This window comes from Salmo salar, chromosome 09 (genome assembly GCF_965601325.2).
Source record: "Salmo salar chromosome 09, fSalSal1, whole genome shotgun sequence".
Lineage (NCBI taxonomy): Eukaryota > Metazoa > Chordata > Actinopteri > Salmoniformes > Salmonidae > Salmo > Salmo salar.
This window is the reverse complement of record NC_138299.1, coordinates 141,048,284-141,075,847: the sequence shown is the minus strand read 5'-3', so window position 1 is coordinate 141,075,847 and position 27,564 is coordinate 141,048,284. Positions and strand designations below refer to the sequence as shown.

Sequence of the window (27,564 nt, the reverse complement as noted above, 5' to 3'; positions counted from 1 at the left end):
TAGGTTATAACGCACCAATAGGGTCTCGCTAGCTCGTGCTTGGCTCTGCCCACCTCCCTACTTGTTCTGCCCACTGACTCCCTTGTTTCCATTTGAAATGACAGGCTGTGGTTTATCTTGATTTAGTTCCAACAATCTTCGGCCTTACCGTGTGAATTAAAAGAAAATATATCCGAGAATGGCATACCGCTGTCGTGTGAGAGACAGCCTGACGACCATGGATGCATTAAAAATGGTTTACGAATAACGTTACAGCATTGCAACAGCTGGTTTGACAGCCCACGCCTTCAAAGACCACACCGGAAGAACAGGAATAACACCATACAGGCGATTCACTCAAGGGGAAAATACAGGTGAGAGCTATAGACCATAATGAATTAAAATATCAATTTTCACCCGAATTACACACAACTCCAAACCTAATGCAAGTGGAAAGTCTGACTGTTAGTTCTGACAAAATCCACAGTGTTTCTTATTAGGCTATCATGATTCGATTTTCAGCAGGCAGTAGCCTTTAGTTTACATTGTCCGTGTTAGGCGTAAAATATTGCTCACTTTCAATAGGCACTATGAAACGGATAGTTGCAATATATTGTATCGCGTTTTGTCCTTACATCAAAATCTGTAAAAAGACAGGTCAGGCGAACTTGCAATACAGGAATCTTACCATTTGGTGCTATAGCCTACTGTTTACACTAGATTGTAATGGGGAAAAACGCAAACGTTCTATCCATGTAACCAGGGTTGCCAGGTCAAGCTAACATTTCTAGCCCAATGATCATTCAAAACCCGACCAAAAGGCCTGAAACTATCCCGATTGTATTGTTAAGCAAGAGAGGAGTTGCATATTTAAACAATAACCTTTTCCCATAACGATATCGAGCCAATTAAGCAATATCATAGTAACGACGTTAGAAGGATAATTCGTTTTTCCTAAAATGTTTTTACTTATTCCAAGCTGTGAGGTAAAGGAATTTGAATGTGTCAAGAGAAAATATAATTTTCCTTTATTAAACTCGCCAGACTATTTTCCATCAATGGATGTCGATTTGGTTTAACTGCTATGATTAAGCAATAAGGCACAAGGGGGTAAGGTGGTCGATATACCACGGCTAAGGGCTGTTCTTATGTATCACGCAATGCGGAGTGCCTGCATACAGCCGTTAACCCTTGTATATTGGCCATCTACCACAAACCACTGGGGTGCCTTATTGCTATAATATACATGTGTAACCGATGTGAAATGGCTAGTTAGTTAGCGGTGGTGCGCTCAAATAGCGTTTCAATCAGTGACGTCACTCGCTATGAGACTTGAAGTAGGGTTTCCCCTTGCGTTGCAAGGGCCGCGGCTTTTGTGGCGCGATGGGTAACGATGCTTCGTGGGGTGTCAGTTGTTGATGTCTGCAAGGGTCCCGGTTCAAGCCCGGGTTGGGGCGAAGAGAGGGACGGAACCTACATTGATGCTGTTGACCCGGATCATTGGTTGCTGTCATCAAGAATCTAAATTATATTTTGATTTAACACCTTTTTGGTTACTAGATGATTCAATGTGTTATTTCATAGTTGATGTCTTCGCTATTATTCTAAAATGTAGAAAATAGTACAAATAAAACCTTTGAGTAAGTGTGTCAACTTGTGACTGGTACTGTATATCTGCCACATTTGGTTGTGTATTCCACATCACTATGAACATTTTAAGATATTATTGGGCATATTACAATTAGGCCTGTATTTCATACATGCAGGTATAGTCATGCGAAATCGATTAAATAATACCCCATTGAGTTGTTTGGCGGCCATATTGTGAAAAGGCTTCTGTGGGGTTAATGCATGAATCCTGTGATGGCCCTGTATCTGCAAGTATTTTTTAAAATCCTGTTCTAGCTGTGTGTGTGCGCAATTTGGAAATTCTATCACCGAAGTTACAATCCAAAAACATAGTCACTACGTGTAATTATATGGCTATGCTTACACCATTTTTAATGTCAACGGCACAATATGGGCTATTTTTTTAACGATAGTGTTAGGTGGTGCTTTCAAAGTTGGTTATATATTATAATTTGAATGGTAATATCATGGCCTTTAAGAACCACTTGTCAAACAAAGTTTAAAATGTATCAGGGTTTCCTTTTTAAAGCAATTTATACAGGTAATTCTGATTTGTACCTGAGAGGTCAAAGGCAAACGTTCTGTTGGCCTGAACATTCCAAAAATGTGTCTGATTGATAACTGAATCTAAGCTTTCCAATGATACAGTGCATTTGGAAAGTATTCAGACCACTTGACCTTTTTCTACATTCTGTTACGTTACAGCTAGTGATGCACCGATATTACTTTTGTCCGATTCCGATATTTTCCTTGACAAAAAAAAAGATACCGATATTTAAAATTTTAGCGGCCTTAAGCATTCTAGTACAGTTAAATAGTTAACACATAGATATGCGGTTCTTGCACTGCATCTCAGTGCAAGAGGTGTCACTACAGTCCCTGGTTTGAATCCAGGCTCTATCACATCTGGCCGTGATTGGGAGTCCCATAGGGCGGAGCACAATTGGCCCAGCGTCATCCGGGGTAGGCCGTCATTGTAAATAAGAATTTGTTCTTAACCGACTTGCCTAGTTAAATAAAGGTTACACAAACAGACCCCAAAATGATTTTGTTGGCATTTACATATGTCCCCATTACCAGTAAAACATAATCAAAACCTATTTCTTTCAGTAACTTGCTGTGCTGTTTCATTGTTCATTTCTTCAGTTGTTTCATTCCCAACCAGGATTTCTATGGAATGCTGTTTGGGTCTTTGCCTGTCAAAAAAGATACGCAAAAATTAATGCAGGCGTTAAATGATTTTGACTGCACGTCACATAGTTTTTTTATATATATATATATAAAAAAACATCTCCTCATTAATCTACAAACATTACCCAAAGCAAAAACAGGTTTGTAGAAATTTAGCAAAAATAATTAAATCACATTAACATAAGTATTCAGAAACTTTACTCAGTACTTTTGTTGAAGCACCTTTGACAGCGATTACAGCCTTGATTCTTCTTGGGTATGACGTAGGGTTGGGCAATATGGCAAATAAATTATCATGATATTTTTTTCATTCGATAATGATAATTATCACAATATTAATCAAATAATGTTTAAAAGTTGCATATCTCCTTCAGAATGAAGAATGCCTGAACAAACCGAAGGCTTCTTATTGTCAGAAGTAGAACTCAAAACATTTTAACTCCACTTTTTTTTTTATAGCTGTAAACCCTTACAAGTCATGAACAAGTAATACAAAAATAGTGCAAGTCAATATATGCATTATAACTGTTAGCCTAATGCCACTACACAGTTTGTTGGGGTAGTTATCATACAAGCAAGCAAGAAAGACAAGTCTGTCTACTGTCTCTAGCTTTAATGATAATTATCACAATTTTAATCAAATAATGTTTAAAAAGGGTACAATCTGTTTCAGACTCAAGCCTGCCTGAACAAACCGAAGGCTTTAATGTTTCTTATTTGTCAGAAGTAGAAGAACTCACAAATAACATTAACTCCACTTTTTTTCAAAGCTATAAACCCTTACAAGTCATGAGCAAGAAATAAAAAAAACAGTGCAAGTCAATATGCATTATAACTGTTAGCACATCACAGTTGAAGTTGGGGTAGTTGTCTTACAAGTTACAAGCAAGAAAGACAAGTCTGTCTATGGTCTCTGGCTTTAAAGCTGCCCTATGGCAGGTCACTATGTTGCCACCTGTGCTAAAAACACGGTCTGAGGGGGAGCTGGTCGCAGGAATGCACAGGTAGCGCTTTGCCAGGTGGCTGACTTTGGGAAAGTTTTTTTGGGTTGGATCTTCCACCAGTCCAGTTGATTTGGTTTCACTGTCAGCATCAGGAGACTGAAGGTAGCAGCTAAGTTCCATTTGTACCAGCTGGATTTCAGTAATAAGACCTGTGGTGGTGGAGCATGGCCTTTTGGAAAAAAACTGCCCAGTGACTTTCTCTTTTTAGCTGGCAGTTGTGGTGAAGCAGCTGCGATGTCTCCCTGTGCTGGGCTTGGGTTTTCATGTCCCTCATTGACCATCTCTGAGACAGGTCTTGCTTTTATGTGGCTCACCTTCTCGTCTTTTAATGTAATGTGTTTTAAACTGAGGGTCGACCAACGAGGCTATGTCCAGGAGGTCATCTGTGGCTAGGTCATCATATTTCTCATTCGGGTGAGCTCTGTTTCACCATCATCAGGTTTCATGACCTCTGTATTGAACAGGTGTAGTACTGGCTTCAGGTAAGACACACTGACATAAGACTCACCAGACAGAGCATCTGTGAATTCCATAAGTTGGGTCAATGCCTGGTTGATGGACTCAAGAACATCTATATATGTATAGGTGGGAGATAAGTGCCAGGTCTTCTTGTCACTGAACAAGACCTATGAAATGGCTTTCTCCTGCTCCAGTACTCATTGCACCATCTTTTGACGTGATCCCCAGCTGGTAGGCGACTCTGTCACCAACTTGTGCTGGGGTTGGTTGTGTTCTTTTTGAGCAAGTGCCAGGTCTCTTCTTTTTACACGAATAGGAAAAGGCATCTACCACTTTCTTACACACTCCAATTGCTTGATCCACCTGTTTGTCTCTAAAAAAATGCACATTTAGTTTCATCTAAGTTTCATCAAACACAATATACACAATGGTAAGTAACCTTGTCAAATGGCCAAGTGCAGACGATGTCCAAAACATTGCAGTCGGGTCCATTTGTTGATTTTAGCGGCATTCACCACGTTCGCATCCGTTGCAGACCTGTCTGTCATGACTGAGTCCCCAGGAGGCGAGAGCATCAATGAGCCCATCTGCTATAGCATCACCCGTGTGGTCGTTGGGAAAGTATGATGTTTTGAAGGCATTTATTTAGAAGATTCCACTCTGTCAATATAGTGGATAGTGATGCTAAAATAAGGCTCTGACATGTGACTACACCACAGATCGGTAGTAGAGCTGTTCCTCAACTTTTTCCCTACACTCGGCGTAGAGTTTAGGCAGTGCGGTGTGAGAGAAATGTTTGCGGCCGGGGACAACATACCTGGGTCAATTAAATGTATAAGACTCTTGAAACCTTCCTTTTCGACTGTGCTAATTGGTAGCATGTCCTTAGCAATTCAATACTTAAAAGCATTTGTAATGTCTTCCTTTTCGATGTTTGCTCATAGGGCATAAACGCTGTCAGTGTTGACTGCTTCGGGCGAACATCCCTAGATTAGCTGGTGCTTGAGGGGCGTTTATCAATGCTGTGGCGCAAACTCAAACTTTCTGCATGTTCCAAAGAGTGATTTTGCGTCAGATGGTGAAAAGGTTTGTCGTATTACCAGACCGAACATTGCTCTTTGTCGGACTTCAAAAATCCAAAACACTTCCAAATAACTGAACCGGTTGAATCCTTTTTATCAATAATTTCTTAGTTGAAAGCTACTCCTTCTCCATGGCTATCACTGCCACTTTTCGCCTACATCACAGATTTGTTGTGGTTTAATAGTGGCTACTTCATCACTCGAGGTGCAAAGTGGTTTTTAGTGGGCGTATACGCTACGGTTCATAAATTTGGGGTCACTTAGAAATGTCCTTGTTTTTCAAAGAAAAGCACCTTTTTTTTGTCCATTTTAAAATAACATCAAATTGATCAAAAATACAGTGTAGACATTGTTAATGTTGTAAATGACTATTGTAGCTGGAAACGGCAGATTAAAAAATAAATAAATGGATTATCTACATAGGCGTACAGAGGCCCATTACAGGCAACCATCACTCCTGTGTTTCAATGGCACGTTGTGTTAGCTAATCCAAGTTTATAATTTTTAAAGGCCAATTGATCATTAGAAAACCCTTTTGCAATTATGTTAGCACAGCTGAAAACTGTAGTCCTGATTTTAAAGAAGCAATAAAACCTTCTTTAGACTAGTTGAGTATCTGGAGCATCAGCATTTGTGGGTTCGATAACAGGCTCAAAATGGCCAGAAACAAAGAACTTCCTTCTAAAACTCGCCAGTCTATTCTTGTTCTGAGAAATGAAGGCTATTCGATGTGAGAAACTGAAGATGTCGTACAACACTGTGTACAACTCCCTTCACAGAACAGCACAAACTGGCTCTAACCAGAATAGAAAGAGGAGTGGGAGACCCCAGTGCACAACTGAGCAAGAGGAAAAGTACATTAGTGTCTAGTTTGAGAAAGACGCCTCAAGTCCTCAACTGGCAGCTTCATTAAATATTACCTGCAAAACACCAGTCTCAATGTCAACAGTGAAGAGGCAACTCTGGGATGCTGGCCTTCTAGGCAGAAATGTTTTGGTCCCCTTCCTCATATCTATGCCTCGACACAATCCTGTCTCGGAGCTACACAGACAATTCCTTCAACCTCATAGCTTGGTTTTTGCTCTGACAGGCACTGCCAACTGTGGGACCTTATATAGACAGGTGTGTGCCTTTCCAAATCATGTGCAATCAATTGAATTTACCACAGGTGGAGTCCAAGTTGTAGAAACATCTCAAGGATGATCAATGGAAACAGGATTCACCTGAGCTCAATTTCGAAAGTCTGATAGCAAAGGGTCTGAATACTTATGTAAATAAGGTTCTCTTTTTTTAAATTGAGGAGAAAAAAAAAATATTAATAGGACTAGAGCTAAGCACAGGCAAATTCCTAGAGGAAAAGTTATGTAAATAAGATATTTCTGTATTTAATTTTCAATACATTTGCAAACATTTCTAAAAACTTTCACTTTGTCATTATGGGGTATTGTGTGTAGATTGATAAGGAAGAAATATAATTTAATCCATTTTAGAATAAGGCTGTAACGTAACAAAATGTGGAAAAAGTCAAGGGGTCAGAATACTTTCCGAATGCATTGTATATGATTAAAGGCTATATATAAGCAATAACTTATTTTATACTGACATTGGGATTTTATCCTATGAAAAACAATGTGAAAAAATGAATGGAGTGAAGAGGTGAAAGAAAGAGTGACAACAGAGACAGCAGTGCAGCAATGGCAGCTATCACACATTTTCCACTCTAGGGACATAGACCTTCAAGAAAATCACTAAAATCACATCGTCATCCCAAGTGAGCCTGAAGGCCCAAATTTGGAGGTCTGGTCCATGAACTACACTGAACCAAATTATAAATTCAACATACAACAATTTCAAAGATTTTACTGAGTTACAGTTCATAAAAGGAAATCAGTCAATTTAAATAAATTCATTAGGCCCTAATCTATGGATTTCACATGGCTGGGAATACAGATGTGCATCTGTTGGTCCCAGATACCTTAAAAAAAAGGTACGGGTGTGGTCTGGATCAGAGAAACAAGGCAAGTATCTGGTGTGACCACCATTTGCCTCATGCAGCACGACACATCTCCTTCGCATAGAGTTGATCGGGCTGTTGATTGTGGAATGTTGTCCCACTACTCTAAAACGGCTATGCGAAGTTGCTGGATATTGGTGGAATTGGAACACTGTCGTACATGTCGATCCAGAGCATCCCAAACATGCTCAATGGGTGACATGTCGGGTGAGTATGCAGGCCATGGAAGAACAGGGACATTTTCAACTTTCAAGAATCGTGTACAGATCCTTGCAACATTTGTATTTTTTATTTCACCTTTATTTAACCAGGTAGGATAGTTGAGAACAAGTTCTCATTTACAACTGAGACCTGGCCAAGATAAAGCAAAGCAGTTCGACACATACAACAACACAGAGTTACACATGGAATAAACAAACATACAGTCAATAATACAGTAGAAAAAGTCTATATACAGTGTGTGTAAATCAGGTAGGTGAGGCAATAAATAGGCCATGGTGGCGAAGTAATTACAATGTAGCAATTAAACACTGGAATGGTAGATGTGCAGAAGATGAATATGCAAGTAGAGATACTGGGGTGCAAAGGAGCAAGATAAATAAATACAGTATGGTGATGAGGTAGTTGGATGGGCTATGTGCAGTGATCTGTGAGCTGCTCTGACAGCTGGTGCTTAAAGCTAGTAAGGGAGATATGAGGCTTCAGTGATTTTTGCAGTTTGTTCCAGTCATTGGCAGCAGAGAACTGGAAGGAAAGGCGGTCAAAGTAGGAATTGGCTTTGGGGGTGACCAGTGAGATATACCTGCTGGAGCGTGTGCTACGGGTGGGTGCTGCTATGGTGACCAGTGAGCTGAGATAAGGCAGGGCTTTACCTAGTAGGGTCTTGTAGATGACCTGGAGCCAGTGGGTTTGACGACGAGTATGAAGCGAGGGCCAGCCAACGAGAGCGTACAGGTCGCAGTGGTGGGTAGTATATGGGGCTTTGGTGACAAAACGGATGGCACTGTGATAGAACTGCATCCAGTTTGTTGAGTAGAGTGTTGGAAGCTATTTTGTAAATGACATCACCGAAGTCGAGGATCGGTAGGATGGTCAGTTTTACGAGGGTATGTTTGGCAGGCGAAGAAGCCTAATGTGGAAGTCCTGTGCTGGCGTGGTTACACGTGGTCTGCGGTTGTGAGGCTGGTTGGACGCACTGCCAAATTCCCTAAAGCGATGTTGGAGACGGCTCATGGTAGAGAAATTAACATTACATTTTCTGGCAACAGCTCTGGTGCACATTCATGCAGTCAGCATGTTAATTTCACGATCACTTAACTTGAAACATCTGTGGCGGTCTTATTTGACAAACTGCTCATTTTAGAATGTCCTTTTATTGTTCCCAGCACAAGGTGCACCTATGTAATGATCATGCTGTTTATGCGCTTCTTGATATGCCACACCTGTCAGGAGGGTAGATTATCTTGGCAAAGGAGAATCTCACTAACAGGGATGTAAACAAATGTGTGCACAACATTTTAGAGAAATTTGCTTTTTGTGCATATGGAACATTTCTGGGATCTTTTTATTTCAGCTCATAAAATATGGGACCAACACTTTACGTGTTGCGTTTTAGATTTTTGTTCAGTATACTAAAGCTTCAACACAAAAGAACAGCAGTGTTCTTAAACAACAATGGTTTCCCTTGTTCAAAGCATTCTAGGCCTTTCTTCATTGTTCTCCATTCGTTGAAGCCGTCCGCGTGAGCTCTGCTTCAGTAGATGGTATAAGCCATACTGAAAATTATTTCAGCTTTAGACTTTGTGAAAATCAACGTAGAAGGTAAGATTCCTAAATTTGACATTAGCTGAGATTGGTCAATCTGCATAAGGATATTTATTATGTGTTGAATTGACTGTCTTAGAATAACATAGCTATCGATTCTTGTCATAATATATGCTATCATCATACAGTATATTACAAGTTGTATGCATTTATTAGTCCCTACACAGTCGCTCTAATTCTTATCTTAAGTGTGATTATTCATAACATTCATAAGAGATCCAGACAGTGGTTTTTCTTCCAGCCTGCAGCCAGAGGTGAGGAGAATGAGCCAGAAAGAGGGTCTGAGGGCCAACTCCTTTCAGTTCACTCTGGAGGGAGAGCCCTTTCGCATCCTGGGGGGCTCTATCCACTACTTCCGCGTCCCCAGAGCCTACTGGGAGGACCGGCTGCTGAAGATGAGGGCCTGTGGGGTCAACACTCTCACCACGTAGGGACACACAGAACACCTCATGTTCTCTTATACCGACACTCACTGCTGCTCTACTATGGAGAGATACTGAGAATGACTGCTTTATCTTTCAGATATGTGCCATGGAACCTGCATGAGCCAGAGAGAGGAGTTTTCAACTTCCAGGACCAGTTGGATTTAAAGTAAGGAAGACTTTTTTATATGATTTTGTGATTAATATGTTTGATAGAGCTATTGAGCTTTGTCTCTCTGTTTTTCTCTGTGTCTAACAGGGCGTACATCAGCCTAGCAGCAGAGTTGGGGCTCTGGGTGATTCTGCGGCCAGGACCCTACATCTGTGCTGAGTGGGACTTAGGAGGGCTCCCCAGGTTGTTTCCATTACTTTAAGCCTTTAACTTTGTAGCAGGGGTCAAATCAAATCAAACTTTATTTGTCACATGCGCCGAATACAACAAGTGTAGACCTTACAGTGAAATGCTTGTGAAATGCTTACTTACAGGCCCTTAACCACCAGTGCAGTTCAAGAAGAGTTAAGAAAATATTTACCAAAAAAACTAAAGTAAAAAAAAATAAAAATAAACTAACACAAAATTACAATAACGAGGCTATAATACAGGGGGTACCGGTACCGAGTCAATGTACGGGGGTACAGGTTAGTTGAGGTAATTTGTACATGTAGGTATGGGTGAAGTGACTATGCATAGATAATAAACAGCGAGTGTACAAAACAAATGGAGGGGGAGGTGTCAATGTAAGTCGTCCGGTGCCCATTTGATTAATTGTTCGGCAGTCTTATGGCTTGGGGGTAGAAGCTTATAAGGAGCCTTTTGGTCCTAGACTTGGCGCTCCAGTACCGCTTGCCGTGCGGTAGCAGAGAAAACAGTCTATGACTTGGGTGTCTGGACTTTTTTAGGCTTTCCTTTGACACTGCCTGTTATATAGGTCCTGGATGGCAGGAAGCTTGGCCTCAGTGATGTACTGGCCGTACGCTCTACCCTCTGTAGCGACTTAGGGTCAGATGCCGAGCAGTTGCCATACCAGGCGGTGATGCAACCGGTCAGGATGCTCTCGATGGTGTAGCTGTTAAACTTTTTGAGGATCTAGGGACCCATGCCAAGTCTTTTCAGACTCCTGAAGGGGAAAAGGAGTTGTCGTGCCCTATTCACGACTGTCTTGGTGCGTTTGGACCATGACAGTTCGTTGGTGATGTCGACACCAAGGAACTTGAAACTCTCGACCCACTCCACTACAGCCACTCCTCGATGTTAATGGGGGGCCTGTTTGGCCTGCCTTTTCCTGTAGTCCATGATCAGCTCCTTTGTCTTGCTCACATTGAGGGAGAGGTTGTTGTCCTGGCACCACACTGCCAGTTCTCTGACCACCTCCCTATAAGCTCTCATTGTTGTCGGTGATCAGGCCTACCACTGTTGTGTCATCAGCAAACTTAATGGTGGTGTTGGAGTCGTGTTTGGCCACACAGTCGTGGGTGAACAGGGAGTACAGGAGGGGACTAAGTACACAACCCTGAGGGCCCCCAGTGTTGAGGATCAGCATGGCAGACGTGTTGTTGCCTACCTGGGGGGGGGCCGTCAGGAAGTCCAGGATCCAGTTGCAGAGGGAGGTATTTAGTCCCAGGGTCCTTAGCTTAGTGATGAGCTTCGTGGGCACTAGGGTGTTGAACGCTGAGCTGTAGTCAATGAACAGCATTCTCACATAGGTGTTCCTTTTGTCCAGGTGGGAAATGGCAGTGTGGAGTGCGATTGAGATTGCATCATCTGTGGATCTGTTGGGGCGGTTTGCGAATTGGAGTGGGTCTAGGACAGGTATTCCCAAACTGGGGTACACGCACAATTCAGTCAGGGCTACGCCAAATAAAAATGTTATTCGTATTTAAAAAAAAATATACACTAACGTTCAAAAGTTTGGGGTATACCTGTAAATAACATCAAATTGATCAAAAATGCAGTGTAGACATTGTTAATGTTGTAAATGACTGTTGTCGCTGGAAGGCTATCATCCCGGAGTCGCCTCTTCACTGTTGACATTGAGACTGGTGTTTTGCGGGTACTATTTAATGAAGCTGCCAGTTGAGGACTTGTGAGGCATCTGTTTCTCAAACTAGACACTCTAATGTACTTGTCCTCTTGCTCAGTTGTGCACCGGGGCCTCCTGCTCCTCTTTCTATTCTGGTTAGAGCCAGTTTGCTCTGTTCTGTGAAGGGAATAATACACAGCATTGTACGAGATCTTCAGTTTCTTGGCAATTTCTCACATGACATAGTCTATTCTTGTTCTGAGAAATGAAGGCTGACAAGTTTTAGAAGAAAGGTCTTTGTTTCTGGCCATTTTGAGCCTGTAATCGAACCCACAAATGTCGACGCTCCGGATACTCAACTAGTCTATAGAAGGCCAGTTTTATTGCTTCTTTAAACAGCATAAACAGTTTTCAGCTGTGCTAACATAATTGCAAAAGGGTTTTCTAATGATCAATCTGCCTTTTTAAAATTATAAACTTGGATTAGCTAACACAACGTGCCATTGTAACGCAGGGGTGAAGGTTGCTGATAATGGGCCTCTGTACATCTATGTAGATATTCCATAAAAAAAATCGGTAGTTTCCAGCCACAATACTCATTTACAACATTAACAATGTCTACACTGTATGTATGATCAATTTGATGTTGTTTTAATGGACAAAAAAAATGCTTTTCTTTCAAAAAGAAGGACATTTCTAAGTGACCCCAAACTTTTGAACGTGTGTGTGTACATTTTGGGTGAGGTTTTTTTCTCGCCTGAGTAGCCTTGTTTCACTGCCAAAAATCAAATTAAACCATCTCGTGTTCAGCGAAATAACAACACAATGTCAAATACAGGTAGCCTAGTCAAATAATTAACATCCAATCATATTAACTGTTACTCTCTCGCGGGAAACCTTCACTCTTGCACAGACATTTAGAAACGAAACATGACAATTTTGACATGACAATTATTTTATTATTATAAAACATTATTTTACCCCCAATTTCTTGGTATCCAATTGGTCATTACAGTCTTGTCTCATCGCTGCAACTCCTGTATGGATTCAGGAGAGGCGAAGGTTGAGAGCCAAACACAACCCAACCAAGCCGCACTGCTTCTTGACACAATGCCCACTTAACCCGGAAGCCAGCCACACCAATGTGTCGGAGGAAACACCTCCGGACCGTGTCAGCGTGCACTGTGCCCGGCCTGCCACAGGAGTCGCTAGTGCGAGATGGCCAAGGACATCCCTGCCGGCCAAACCTTCCCCTAACCCGGACGACGCTGGGCCAATTGTGCGCCGCCCCATGAGTCTCCCGGTCACGTCCGGCTGCGATAGAGCCTGGACTCGAACCCAGAATCTCTAGTGGCACAGCTTGCACTGCGACGCAGTACCTTAGACCACTGAACCACTCGGGAGGCCCAGCTACAGGGGTTTTTGGAGCGAGAATAAAGACTACTTTTGAGTAGTAAGACATGTATAAAGGCAACAGATACCATTTAATAAGAAGGGGCTAGAAGCGTCTTATTTACATTTAAGTCATTTAGCAGACGCTCTTATCCAGAGCGACTTACAAATTGGTGCATTCACCTTATAATATCCAGTGGAACAACCACTTTACAATAGTGCATCTAAATCTTTTAAGGGGGGGGTTAGAAGGATTACTTTATCCTATCCCAGGTATTCCTTGAAGAGGTGGGGTTTCAGGTGTCTCCGGAAGGTGGTGATTGACTCCGCTGTCCTGGCGTCGTGAGGGAGCTTGTTCCACCATTGGGGTGCCAGAGCAGCGAACAGTTTTGACTGGGCTGAGCGGGAACTGTGCTTCCTCAGAGGTAGGGAGGCGAGCAGGCCAGAGGTGGATGAACGGAGTGCCCTTGTTTGGGTGTAGGGCCTGATCAGAGCCTGAAGGTACGGAGGTGCCGTTCCCCTCACAGCTCCGTAGGCAAGCACCATGGTCTTGTAGCGGATGCGAGCTTCGACTGGAAGCCAGTGGAGAGAGCGGAGGAGCGGGGTGACGTGAGAGAACTTGGGAAGGTTGAACACCAGACGGGCTGCGGCGTTCTGGATGAGTTGTAGGGGTTTAATGGCACAGGCAGGGAGCCCAGCCAACAGCGAGTTGCAACAATCCAGACGGGAGATGACAAGTGCCTGGATTAGGACCTGCGCCGCTTCCTGTGTGAGGCAGGGTCGTACTCTGCGAATGTTGTAGAGCATGAACCTACAGGATCGGGTCACCGCCTTGATGTTGGTGGAGAACGACAGGGTGTTGTCCAGGGTCACGCCAAGGCTCTTAGCACTCTGGGAGGAGGACACAAGGGAGTTGTCAACCGTGATGGCGAGATCATGGAACTGGCAGTCCTTCCCCGGGAGGAAGAGCAGCTCCGTCTTGCCGAGGTTCAGCTTGAGGTGGTGATCCGTCATCCACACTGATATGTCTGCCAGACATGCAGAGATGCGATTCGCCACCTGGTTGTCAGAAGGGGGAAAGGAGAAGATTAATTGTGTGTCATCTGCATAGCAATGATATGAGAGACCATGTGAGGATATGACAGAGCCAAGTGACTTGGTGTATAGCGAGAATAGGAGTGGGCCAAGAACAGAGCCCTGGGGGACACCAGTGGTGAGAGCACGTGGTGCGGAGACAGATTCTCGCCACGCCACCTGGTAGGAGCGACCTGTCAGGTAGGACGCAATCCAAGCGTGGGCGGCGCCGGAGATGCCCAGCTCGGAGAGGGTGGAGAGGAGGATCTGATGGTTCACGGTATCAAAGGCAGCAGATAGGTCTAGAAGGATGAGAGCAGAGGAGAGAGAGTTAGCTTTAGCAGTGCGGAGAGCCTCCGTGACACAGAGAAGAGCAGTCTCAGTTGAATGCCCAGTCTTGAAACCTGACTGATTAGGATCAAGAAGGTCATTCTGAGAGAGATAGCAAGAGAGCTGGCCAAGGACGGCGCGTTCAAGAGTTTTGGAGAGAAAGGAAAGAAGGGATACTGGTCTGTAGTTGTTGACATCAGAGGGATCGAGTGTAGGTTTTTTCAGAAGGGGTGCAACTCTCGCTCTCTTGAAGACGGAAGGGACGTAGCCAGCGGTCAAGGATGAGTTGATGAGCGAGGTGAGGTAGGGGAGAAGGTCTCCGGAAATGGTCTGGAGAAGAGAGGAGGGGATAGGGTCAAGTGGGCAGGTTGTTGGGCGGCCGGCCGTCACAAGACGCGAGATTTCATCTGGAGAGAGAGGTGAGAAAGAGGTCAAAGCACAGGGTAGGGCAGTGTGAGCAGGACCAGCAGTGTCGTTTGACTTAGCAAACGAGGATCGGATGTCGTCAACCTTCTTTTCAAAATGGTTGACGAAGTCATCCGCAGAGAGGGAGGAGGGGGGGGGGAGGGGGAGGAGGATTCAGGAGGGAGGAGAAGGTAGCAAAGAGCTTCCTAGGGTTAGAGGCAGATGCTTGGAGTTTAGAGTGGTAGAAAGTGGCTTTAGCAGCAGAGACAGAAGAGGAAAATGTAGAGAGGAGGGAGTGAAAGGATGCCAGGTCCGCAGGGAGGCGAGTTTTCCTCCATTTCCGCTCGGCTGCCCGGAGCCCTGTTCTGTGAGCTCGCAGTGAGTCGTCGAGCCACGGAGCAGGAGGGGAGGACCGAGCCGGCCTAGAGGATAGGGGACAGAGGAAATCAAAGGATGCAGAGAGGGAGGAGAGGAGGGTTGAGGAGGCAGAATCAGGAGATAGGTTTGAGCAGAGGGAAGAGATGATAGGATGGAAGAGGAGAGAGTAGCGGGAGAGAGAGAGCGAAGGTTGGGACGGCGCAATACCATCCGAGTAGGGGCAGAGTGAGAAGTGTTGGATGAGAGCGAGAGGGAAAAGGATACAAGGTAGTGGTCGGAGATTTGGAGGGGAGTTGCAATGAGATTAGTGGAAGAACAGCATCTAGTAAAGATGAGGTCAAGCGTATTGCCTGCCTTGTGAGTAGGGGGGGAAGGTGAGAGGGTGAGGTCGAAAGAGGAGAGGAGTGGAAAGAAGGAGGCAGAGAGGAATGAGTCGAAGGTAGACGTGGGGAGGTTAAAGTCACCCAGAACTGTGAGAGGTGAGCCATCCTCAGGAAAGGAACTTATCAAGGCGTCAAACTCAAGCTTATATGGTGAGCTACCAAGTGGCTAGGACAGGCGAGCCCCATACTATTGTGGAGGACTTAATTCTTCCTGCTGCCGCAGATATGGCTGGGACAATGCTGGGGGAAAAGGCCAAAAAAACTATACAGACAATATCTTCATCAAACAACACTGTTTCACGACGCATCAGTGACATGGCAGGAGATGTTTTGAAACAATTACTGCGTCACATACAAGACAGTGAATTACATGCGTTACAGCTTGATGAGTCAACAGATGTGACGAGCCTGGCACAGCTCCTGGTATATGTCCGTTACGTTTATAGGGGGGCAATTAAGGAAGACATCCTCTTCTGCATACCACTGGAAACCAGGACAACATGAGAGGATATTTTTAAAGTACGGGACAGCTTTGTGACATCAAATGGACTTTGGTGGTCAAGATGAGTTGGTATCTGTACTGATGGCGCAAAAGCCATGACAGGGAGACATAGTGGAGTGGTAACGCGCGTGCAAGCAGTTGCTCCTGATGCCACTTGGGTACACTGCATCATCCAACGAGAGGCTCTTGCTGCCAAGGGAATGCCTGACAACTTGAAAGACGTTTTGGACACTACAGTGAAAATGTTTGACTTTGTCTGACCACTTGCATGATGAGTTTCTCACATGACTGGCATAGCTGGGTGATGTTTTTTCTCACCTGAATGATCTGAATCTAGGATTACATTGACTCTCTGCAACTATATTCAATGTGCGGGATAAAATTGAGTCTATGAATAAGAAGTTGGAGGTCTTTTCTGTCTGCATTAACAAGGACAACACACAGGTCTTTCCATCATTGTATGATTTTTTTTGTGTGTGCAAATGAACTCAAGCTTACGGACAATGTCCAATGTGATACAGCGAAGCACTTGAGTGAGCTGGGTGCACAATTACACAGGTACTTTCCCGAAACGGATGACACAAACAACTGGATCTGTTATCCCTTTCATGCCCAGCCTCCAGTCCACTTACCGATATCTGAACAAGAGAGCCTCATCAACAAGCAGTTATGTGACAATTTTATTTAATCAGAAGCCACTGCCAGATTTCTGGATAGGGCTGCTCTGAGCTTCTTGCCTTGGGAAATCGCGCTGTTAAGACACTGATGCCCTCTGCAACCACGTACCTATAATGAGAGTGGATTCTTGGCCCTTACTAGCATGAAAACTAAATACAGACACAGACTGTGTTTGGAAAATGATTTAAGACAGAGACTCTCTCCAATACAACCCAACATTGCAGAGTTATGTGCATCCTTTCAAGCACACCCTTCTCATTAACCTGTGGTGAGTTATTCACAATTTTTGATGAACAAATAAGGTTTTATATGTAAGCTGGCTAAGTAATGAGCAAAATTATTTATTATTATTATTTGTGGCCTGGTCCTATAAGAGCTCTTTGTCACTTCCCACGAGCCGGGTTGTGAAAAAAACTCACACTCATTCTTACGTTTAATAAATATATTGTATAGTGTGGCAGGCCTACAATGATATCAAAATAACATTTGAGAGTGTGCTGACCCTGGTGCTAGAGGGGGTACGCAGCTGGAGATTGAATGTTTAAAGGGGTACGGGACTATAAAAGTTTGTGCTACGGGGCGGAAATTCTTTAAGCAGGTTACCTTCGCTTCCTTGGGCACAGGGACTATGGTGGTCTGCTTGAAACATGTAGGTATTACAGACTCGGTCAGGGGGAGGTTTAAAATGTCAGTGAAGACACTTGCCAGTTGGTCCACGCATGCTTTGAGTACACGTCCTGGTAATCCATCTGGCCCCATGGCTTGGTGAATGTTGACCTGTTTAAAGGTCTTGCTCACATCGGCTACCGAGAGTGTTATCACGCAGTCATCCGGAACAGCTAATGATCACGTGCATGCTTCAGTGTTGCTTGCCTCGAAGCAAGCATAAAAGGCATTTAGCTCATCTGGTAGGCTCGCGTCATTGGGCAGCTCGTGTCTGGGTTCCCCTTCGTAGTCCGTAATAGTTCTGAAGCCCTGCCACATCCGATGAGTGTCAGAGCCGGTGTAGTAGGATTCAATCTTAATGGTTCGTCTGAGGGCATAGCGGGATTTCTTATAAGCGTCCAGATTAGTGTCCCGCTCCTTGAAAGTGGCAGCTCTAGACTTTTAGCCCGATGTGGATGTTGCCTGTAATTCATGGCTTCTGGTTGGGATATGTACATGCATACGGTCACTGTGAGGACGACGTCATTGATGCACTTATTGATGAAGCCAATGACTGAGGGGGTATACTCCTCAAAGCCATTGGATGAATCCCGGAACGCAAACCAACATGTTGAATAAGACATCTTTATAATGGTTATTTTCCTTTAAGCTGGCTGTTACGTGACAAAAACATGAAGTTGAGGACAACCTACCCTGGCTTCACAGAAGCAGTGAACTCTTTCTTCGACAAACTCATCCCAATAATTAAGCCTCTACAAGTACGTAAATTAGTTGCCTTATTATCCAAGTTATTAAGTCCTGATATCTGTTAGCGGTTTGCAGGGGTGTTAATACATGTTGTCCTCTTTGTTTTATAGTTTGAAGAGGGAGGCCCCATCATTGCAGTTCAAGTGGAGAATGAGTATGGCTCATATGCAAAGGATGAACAATACATGCCTTTTATAAAGGAGGTACTGTGATACTGTACTGTTTCTCACCATCTGCATTAGAGGTCGACCGATTAATCGTAATGGCCGATTAATTAGAGCTGATTTCAAGTTTTCATAACAATCGGTAATCAGTATTTTTGGACACCGATTGTGGACAATTTATTTATTTATTTTTACACCTTTATTTAACTAGGCAAGTCAGTTAAGAACACATTCTTATTTTCAATGACGGCCTAGGAACAGTGGGTTAACTGCCTTGTTCAGGGGCAGAACGACAGATTTTTACCTTGTCAGCTCGGGGATTAGTTTTTGCAACCTTCCGGTTACTAGTCCAACGCTCTAACCACCTGCCTTACGTTGCACTCCACGAGGAGCCTGCGTGGCAGGCTGACTACCTGTTATGCGAGGGCAGCAAGAAGCCAACGTAAGTTGCTAGCTAGCATTAAACTTATCTTATAAAAAACAATCAATCTTAACATAATCACTAGTTAACTACACATGGTTGACGATATTACTAGTTTATCTAGCGTGTCCTGCGTTGCATATAATCGATGCGGTGCCTGTTAATTTCTCATCGAATCACAGCCTACTTCGCCAAATGGGTGATGATTTAACAAGCGCATTTGCGAAAAAAGCCCTGTCGTTGCACCAATGTGTACCTAACCATAAACATCAATGCCTTTCTTTAAAATCAATACACAAGTATATATTTTTAAACCTGCATATTTAGTTAATATTGCCTGCTAACATGAATTTCTTATAACTAGGGAAATTGTGTCACTTCTCTTGCGTTCCGTGTAAGCAGTCAGGGTATATGCAGCAGTTTGGGCCGCCTGGCTCGTTGTGAACTGTGTGAAGTCCATTTATTCCTAACAAAGACCGTACTTAATTTGCCAGAATTGTACATAATTATGACATAACATTGTACAACCTTCAATGTAACAGCAATATTTAGACTGAGGGATGCCATACGTTAGATAAAATACGTATCGGTTCCATATTTCACTGAAAGAATAAACGTTTTGTTTTCAAAATGATAGTTTCTGGATACAACCATATTAATGACCAAAGGCTCGTATTTCTGTGTGTTATAATAAAGTCTATGATTTGATATTTGATAGAGCAGTCTGACTGAGCGATGGTAGGCAGCAGCAGGCTCGTAAGCATTCATTCAAACAGCACTTTCGTGTGTTTGCCAGCAGCTCTTCGCTGTGCTTCAAGCATTGAGCTGTTTATGACTTCAAGCCTATCAACTCCTGAGATTAGGCTGGTGTAACCGATGTGAAATGGCTAGCTAGTTAGCGTGCACCCCGCTAATAGCGTTTCAAACGTCACTCGCTGAGACTTGGAGTAGTTGTTCCCTTTGCTCTGCAAGGGCCGCGGCTTTTGTGGAGCGATGGGTAATGATGCTTCGAGGGTGGCTGTTGTCGATGTGTTCCTGGTTCGAGCCCAGGTAGGGGCGAGGAGAGGGACGGAAGCTATACTGTTACATTGGTAACAAATGGTATAGAGAGAAATAGTCCTATAATTCCTATAATAACTACAACCTAAAACTTCTTACCTGGGAATATTGAAGACTCATGTTAAAAGGAACCACCAGCTTTCATATGTTCTCATGTTCTGAGCAAGGAACTTAAACGTTAGCTTCTTTACATGGCACATATTGCATTTTTACTTTCTTCTCCAACACTTTGTTGTTGCATTATTTAAACCAAATTGAACAAATTGAAATGTATTATATTAAGTTAAAATAAGTGTTCATTCAGTATTGTTGTAATTGTCATTATTATAAATAAAAAAATTGGCCGATTATTATTTTTTTTTTATTATCGGTTTCGGCTTTTTTTTGGTCCTCCAATAATTGGTATCGGTATCGGCGTTGAAAAATCATAATCGTCGACCTCTAATCTGCATCATACTGTATGCCCAGTATAGACTTTTGCAGTGAGCTATAAATGTATAGTGAAACTATTCTCATTGGCAGGCTCTACTATCCAGAGGGACCAATGAACTCCTGCTGACATCAGACAACCGGGAGGGGCTAAAATGTGGAGGAGTGGACGGAGGTAATGGTTTTCTATTGCTAGATCTTGATATTTGGTAATGTACATTGTAGCACACCTTTGTGCCATTTCATTTGCTTTCAATAGAGTAATGATGCTGCTAGAAAATATCCTTATTTATTCTACATTGTTCTTCACTTGAACCCCTCCTCTCTTAAGTTCTCAAGACGGTAAACCTTCAAAGACTGGCGTACGGAACAATACAATATTTAGCATACATGCAGGTATAGTGCCAATGATTCTCTATTTTCTTCTATTTTGTCTTGCATCTGAGAAATCATAGTGGTCCAAAGATGAAGTGTGACTTTGCCCTTACTGTAGCCCCAGAAACCTCTGCTTGTAATGGAGTACTGGTCTGGGTGGTTCGATGTCTGGAGTGAATCTCACCATGTGTTTCCAGCAGAGGGTAAGTTTCATTACAAACTAGGTTAAGATCATGTCATATAACCCCTAGTTATAGCAACTCTTAAAGTTCATCCATCTTTTACACTTTGTCATTTAGCAGACACTCTTGCCCAGAGCAACTTACACTAGTGAGTGCATACATCATATTTTATTTGTATTGGTCCCCCTTGGGAATCGAACCCACAACCCTGGCGTTGTAAGTGCCATGCTCTACCAACTGAGCCACACAGGACCATCCATCCATCAATCTAAGGACTGTATGATTGCCCACCGTCTAGCATTGATTCTGTCTCTCCTTTTCTGGTAGACATGTTGGCTGTGGTGTCACAGATACTGGAGGCAGGTGTATCCATCAACCTCTATATGTTCCATGGTGGAACCAGCTTTGGCTTCATGAATGGAGCTGTGGCGAACCTTGGCACCTACAAACCTCAGGTCAGCAGCTATGGTAGGTTTTATGTATCCTATCAAATGTAATATTACTTGCAAAGAAAAAAGTTGTCATCTGAATCTTTTTATTTTATTTTTTTAGATTATGATGCACCGTTATCCGAGGCTGGAGATTACACCACCAAGTATCAGCTCTTGAGGAATTTATTCAGCCAGTTTCACAGTAAGCTTTCTCTTTCAAACATTCACATAAAATACTATTGATGTTTTGGAAAACAGGCACCATATGCAATTTGAGAAAATGTCTAACTGGCACATGTATGTGTGTGTCTCAGGTGAGAAGCTTCCTGAGGTTCCCTCTCTCCAGGCCAGGAGAGTGTATGAGCCTGTCATCATTCAGCAGCATCTGTCACTGTGGGAGAGCCTGCAGTTCACTGAGAAGGTGAGCTAAGGGTCAAGTTGCATGCTGTCAGCTGAGACCTGGCAATACTCTATCTCTTCAAGGGTTGATGTTGATTCCATAATGTTCTTAATTTAATTGAATGCACTACATTGACATTGTTTCATCATCAAGCCCTTGAAGTCAGAGGAGCCTGTCAACATGGAGAACCTTCCTGTCAACAGTAATAATGGTCAGTCCTATGGCTACACTCTATATGAGACCACCATCAGCAGCGGAGGCCTTCTGAACTCCAGGAACAATGTTAAAGACAGAGCCCTGGTGAGTACAGACACACAGCTACATGGCATGAATGTACTATACTGTATGGTGCACACTGTATGACAATACATCATTTGTACTAATAAAGTTGGCTTGTCTTCTAGGTGTTTGTGGACAGACACTTTGTTGGTGTCCTGGACAATAAATCGGTGGAGTTTGCACTGCCTGATGGGAAGGTACGGTGATACTGTGTGTTTAGATTCAGGCTTTATGTGTGCTGCTGAGCTGCTTTGTAAACCGGCTAGTTTATATTCAACACCATGATAGAGGTGAAAGCTTCTGGTGATGCTGTTCAATGAGTTTGTTACTAAGGTGCCAGGATTAAGCAAACAAAGCTTTCAGACAAATGTTGTTCTAACAAAGAGGAATCGCAATCACTAACTTTGCACCTGCCTATTATTGGAAAACAAGTCCATGCTGTCCTATAGCACAGCGGAAGATTGGATCAATTACTCTCTGCAGTCCAACTGCAAGCCACATGTTCTTCAATTGTCTTTGGGTACTATGCATTGTTGACTGTAGTGCATCAATTAGTGGTTTCCACATGTTTTATGTATTTTCCATTGAAGGGAGAGCGAACATTGAGTTTATTTGTGGAGAACTGTGGAAGAGTGAATTATGGGAAAGCCCTAGATGATCAGCGTAAAGGTATGCTATTCTTAGTTACTACCACTTTAACAATCAGAATTCCATGGCAGAAAGCGTACATTAAAGTCACTGTAGACCTTCAGGTTTAATCCTTCATTGCTGTGACAACTGTACATAGTCGTTAAAGTGGATAGACCTGAATGCTCAACAAATAGTGACTATGAGGTCTTGGAATAATTGCATTGTTACTCGCCCATGCAGCTCTTAATCTTTAGTTGCATATCACCCTGTTCTAGGTCTGGTGGGAGATATTATATTGAACCACGTGCCTCTGAAGGACTTTACAATCTACTGTTTGGATATGAAGCCAAACTTCCTAAAGAGGTTTGTCCTGATCATTTAATTTATATAAGAATAAGGTCCATTCTGGCTCTTACAGTTTATAATTTAAGTGATAATGCCTGAGAAGCCGGTGTCTGGAGGATATATTGGCACGGGTTTTGTTAGGCCCTAGACAAAGTCGAAGGCCGGCAGCACAACTATAGCCTGAATTGAAACGCACCAGCTTCGAGGGCATTATCACTTTTATACAACGGGTTACCAACATATTCAAATAATGATTGACATATTTTCATGAACTTCATTTTGATTAATTTATTCATACTATTTCATCCTTCAACGAGATATCGTCCTGACACAAATCTAGGGTTGCTACCCAAGCCGGCTGGTCGTTCGTTCTATCGGTTTGGTTGCCGGCGCGACCCGTCGTAAAGTCCTTTTTGTTCTGTATCTATGGACATGACCCAGTTGTTCTTTCTAAATGTTGTATTGCCATACTGGCTGGCAACGTTCTTATCCCTTGCTTTCTAGCTAGCCAACTATGGCTAATTTACAGTCATGTCAAACAGTGCAGCCAGAATAACAGCAAAGTAGCTGCATTTGCATTTGTTTAAGCTGTTTTCTTGTGGCTTTTATTTGGATACATTCATAAGAATGCGCTAATGATGCTCGATTTCACCTGGCATAGAAAATGTGCTCTCTCGTCAGGACACTGTTGTTCAGAGAGTTAGCCAACAACACAGCTAACACAATCACTTCAAACTGAAGCTGGAAAGAAAACAAACTAGCTGTGTTTAGTTTTACCTGTTTTTTTTATTGACATTTCTTTGTATATGTCCATAAAAATTATGCTGATTCATGATTTCGACTGGCTGAGAAAAGCTGCCTGCCTGTCTGTCTCATTTCGACTTCCGATCCCTACACGTTAATTACTATGAGACAGCTGGAGATCGAATTTCAATATTGAAACAATGTTGCAAATGTCAGAGATACAGACTGCAAGTTTTATACAAATCTCCGCTATTGAAAACCAATTGCTTGTCTAAAAGAAATGGGAGATAATGTCTAGATGCTTTTTACAGTGGAGATTAAGATTATTAATTGTCTGGCTCGGCTGAGACAGTGGATTGCGTAGTGAGATGGAACAGAGTAAATATACATTTCACCATCATAGCTTTCATGGTGGTAACTTGTGGAAAAGACACTGACTGGAATGCGGTTTTAACCAATCAGCGTCAACGATTAGACCCACCCGTTGTATAACTGTTGACATTGTAAGTTTAACTGGGATATCAGGTTGTCTTATAGGCCCAGTGCAGTCATAAATGGGATTATTCTGTGTTTTATATATATTTCCACACTATGAGGTTGGAATAATACTGCGAAATTGTAAACATTTGCATAATGCCCTTTTAGTGTAAAAGCTGTTTGAAAAGACCACCTGAAATTTCTGCCTGTTTTGGTGGGAGGGAGTTTTGGCCTTCCATGGTGACATCGCCATGCGGTAAATTAGTTAATAGACTAATAAGAAAGAGAGTTCAAAACCTCTCTGCCAATAACAGCAAATTTTCAGTTTTCCCCTCCCAACTCAGACCACTCTCAAACAGTCCAAGCAAAATTCTTGCTTGAGAAATTGCCCTTTGCTAAGAAGCTATTTTTGTTTATTTTTTAATTGAAAACAATCACAGCAAGGTCCTTAATTGTTACCCATAAATTACTTCATATTGAGATAAAAATGGCTGCATTTGACCATTTTAAAGTTTAGATGATTCGTATTGTAATGCTAGTCAGTGATTTCCTGTGTTTATAATAGAGTGATCTCCTCCCATGTTTCAGATTGAGTGCAGCAAGCCAGTGGAACTCAGTCCCCCAGAAGCCTTCCTTCCCAGGGTTCTTCCAGGGCATGCTGTATGTGGACGGCCATCCCAGAGACACCTTCATCAGACTGCCTGTGTGTAAAGCAGCCCAACAGGCTCTGTGGTTATGATAGAGATCACCACTTGTCCATACTGTGTCCCTGCTGGTTTATTCGTATAGTATGGTAGACCTATCTCTGGTTTATTGGTGTATAGTGTAGTAGGCCCATCCCTCATCAGACACACATACTGATGAAAGAAGTTCCCATAGAAACTCTAAACGCTGGTTGTCAAGTCACTGATTAGTGTTTCCATCCACAGGGCTGGAGTAAAGGAGTGGTCTTTATCAACGGGCAGAATCTTGGACGCCACTGGTCCATTGGTCCCCAGAAAACTCTCTACCTCCCTGGACCTTGGCTTAAAAGTGGAAATAATCAGGTAGAACTGAAAAAAATCTCCTTTCATTTCTAATATATATAGGGTTCTAGTCTTCTGAGGTGTTTTCAGAAGTTCTCATGTTTACACTACCATGTATTCTTATAAAGTGTGTATCAGACTTTATTTGTACAGTTTATCCTCAAATCAAGACACGTACTGATACATAAACAGGCTAGAATGGTTTGTTTAATGGATCCTTTTTTCATTATTTTAGATCATTGTGTTCGAGGAACAGAAAGCTGATGACAAATTAGTATTTGTTGAAAATCCTGATCATGGAAAAACAATTGATGTATACAAATATCCATTTTGTGTTCTGCTTTGAAATGATCAATATTTTAAATAAAATGACACAGCAATTTCTTATAACATAGTAATAACATGGTAATACAAAAGCTATGATTACCTTAACACACTGTATGTAATGTTTTTGTTATGGGACGGGTCTACCACTGAATGTGACGATAGACATGTATTTTTATGTAGCCTAGAGCACAGTCATAAGGCAAGTTACATACACTACCGTTCATAAGTTTGAGGTCACTTAGAAATGTCCTTGTTTTTAAAAGAAAAGCAAAAAAAAATGTGTCCATTAAAATAACATCAAATTGCTCAGAAATACAGTGTAGACATTGTTAATGTTGTAAATGACTCTTGTAGCTAGAAACGGCTGATTTAAAAACAATAAATATTTGTTTATTGATTTATTGATTATCTACAGAGGCCCATTACAAGCAACCATCACTCCTGTGTGCCAATGGCACGTTGTGTTAGCTAATCCAAGTTTATAATTTTAAAAGGCCAATTGATCATTAGAAAACCCTTTTGCAATTATGTTAGCATAGCTGAAAACTAGTCCTGATTAAAGAAGCAATAAAACTGGCCTTCTTTAGACTAGTTGAGTGTCTGGAGCATCAGCATTTGTGGGTTCGATAACAGGCTCAAAATGGCCAGAAACAAATAACTTTCTTCTAAAACTCGTCAGTCTATTCTTGTTCTGAGAAATGAAGGCTGTTCGATGTGAGAAATTGCCAAGAAACTGAAGATGACGTACAACGCTGTGTACTACTCCCTTCACAGAACAGCGCAAACTAGCTCTAACCAGAATAGAAAGAGGAGTGGGAGGCCCCAGTGCACAACTGAGCAAGAGGACAAGTACATTAGTGTCTAGTTTGAGAAACAGACACCTCACAAGTCCTCAACTGGCAGCTTCATTAAATAGTTCCCGCAAAACACCAGTCTCAACGTCAACATTGAAGAGGCGACTCCAGGATGCTGGCCTTATAGACAGTTGCAAAGAAAAAGCCATATCTCAGACTGGTCAATAAAAATAAAAGATTAAGATGGGCAAAAAAACTGTCACTGGACAGAGGAACTCTGCCTCGAAGGCCAGCATCCCAGAGTTGCCTCTTCACTGTTGACATTGAGACTGGTGTTTTGCAGGTACTATTTAATGAAGCTGCCAGTTGAGGACTGGTGAGGCATCTGTTTCCAGATACAAGAGTCATTTACAACATTAACAATGTCTACACTGTATTTCTGATCAATTTGATGTTATTTTAATGGACAAAAAATGTGCTTTTCTTTCAAAAACAAGTACATTTCTAAGTGACACCAAACTTATGAAGGTTAGTGTACATACATTAAAAGACAAGACATTGAGTGGTGGAATGCAGACTATTACAACAAAGAAAGGTGAGATGGAAGAGATAAAGGACAACAAAGTTCAATGGTAAAATGCAGATGTGTAAAACATTCAAGTTTCAGTGCCTTACTCTAGTTGTCTGGATAGGCAGTGTTATTGTCCATCTAAAATGAAATATAGATGAAAGAACAAACCACTTGATTTCACATTTACAGTATTTGTCTTGAGTACTGTTAGGCATACTTTTGCTGTTAGGTTGACTAAAAGGGTATTTCATTTTATTTAGATGCGCTGCAAACTATATTGTGTTCATCTGATGCTCATCTTCAATGGTAAAGCTCAGGTTATTAGTGCGTAAACATTAGCCTACAATATTTTCAGAACTGGTCATTTTATTTTATCATAAGTTCTTTGTTCTTCTCTGTAATAACTTTATAATAATCTGGCACGCCCCTTCATGCATTTTATTTTGTTGGAAAAATTGCTTGTATATCATTGATTTACATCTATCTTATTACAGATGATCCATTATATTGACCTCTGTTTTATCATCTATCCTGATTTACCTAGTCACTTTTACCCCTACCTACATGTACACAGTGGCAACCCGTCATTCAGGGCAGGTTTGCCTGTTTTGCATGTTATTTTGGCATTAGTACATGTCACATATCAGTTTGCAAACAATGTAACAAAAAATGTTTAGAATTGAGTTAATAAAGCCACATACAAACATGGTTTCTTCTTGGTTTTCTTGAGG

At 42.3% G+C, this 27,564-nt stretch overlaps 1 protein-coding gene across 3 annotated transcripts; it reads left to right on the top strand.

The window, feature by feature from the left end:
• Nucleotides 1-51: 51 nt before the first annotated feature.
• On the top strand, nucleotides 52-27,541 carry glb1l2 (galactosidase beta 1 like 2). 3 transcript variants are annotated; one of them, XM_014214675.3, is made up of 19 exons: nucleotides 52-353; nucleotides 9,424-9,609; nucleotides 9,705-9,773; nucleotides 9,864-9,959; nucleotides 18,083-18,191; nucleotides 18,291-18,383; nucleotides 20,347-20,428; nucleotides 20,585-20,649; nucleotides 20,747-20,831; nucleotides 21,138-21,278; nucleotides 21,363-21,443; nucleotides 21,556-21,662; nucleotides 21,795-21,941; nucleotides 22,046-22,117; nucleotides 22,511-22,589; nucleotides 22,826-22,913; nucleotides 24,705-24,819; nucleotides 25,046-25,162; nucleotides 25,377-27,541. In XM_014214675.3, the coding sequence occupies exons 2-19, from the start codon at nucleotides 9,446-9,448 to the stop codon at nucleotides 25,485-25,487; spliced, it is 1,821 nt and encodes a 606-aa protein (XP_014070150.1). In that variant the 5' UTR covers nucleotides 52-353; nucleotides 9,424-9,445; the 3' UTR covers nucleotides 25,488-27,541. The 3 variants fall into 3 exon arrangements, with proteins under 3 accessions (XP_014070150.1, XP_014070151.1, XP_082812494.1); XM_014214676.3 differs by having other exon boundaries at nucleotides 58-353; nucleotides 9,409-9,609; XM_082956368.1 differs by lacking the exon at nucleotides 9,424-9,609 and having other exon boundaries at nucleotides 60-353.
• Nucleotides 27,542-27,564: the final 23 nt, after the last annotated feature.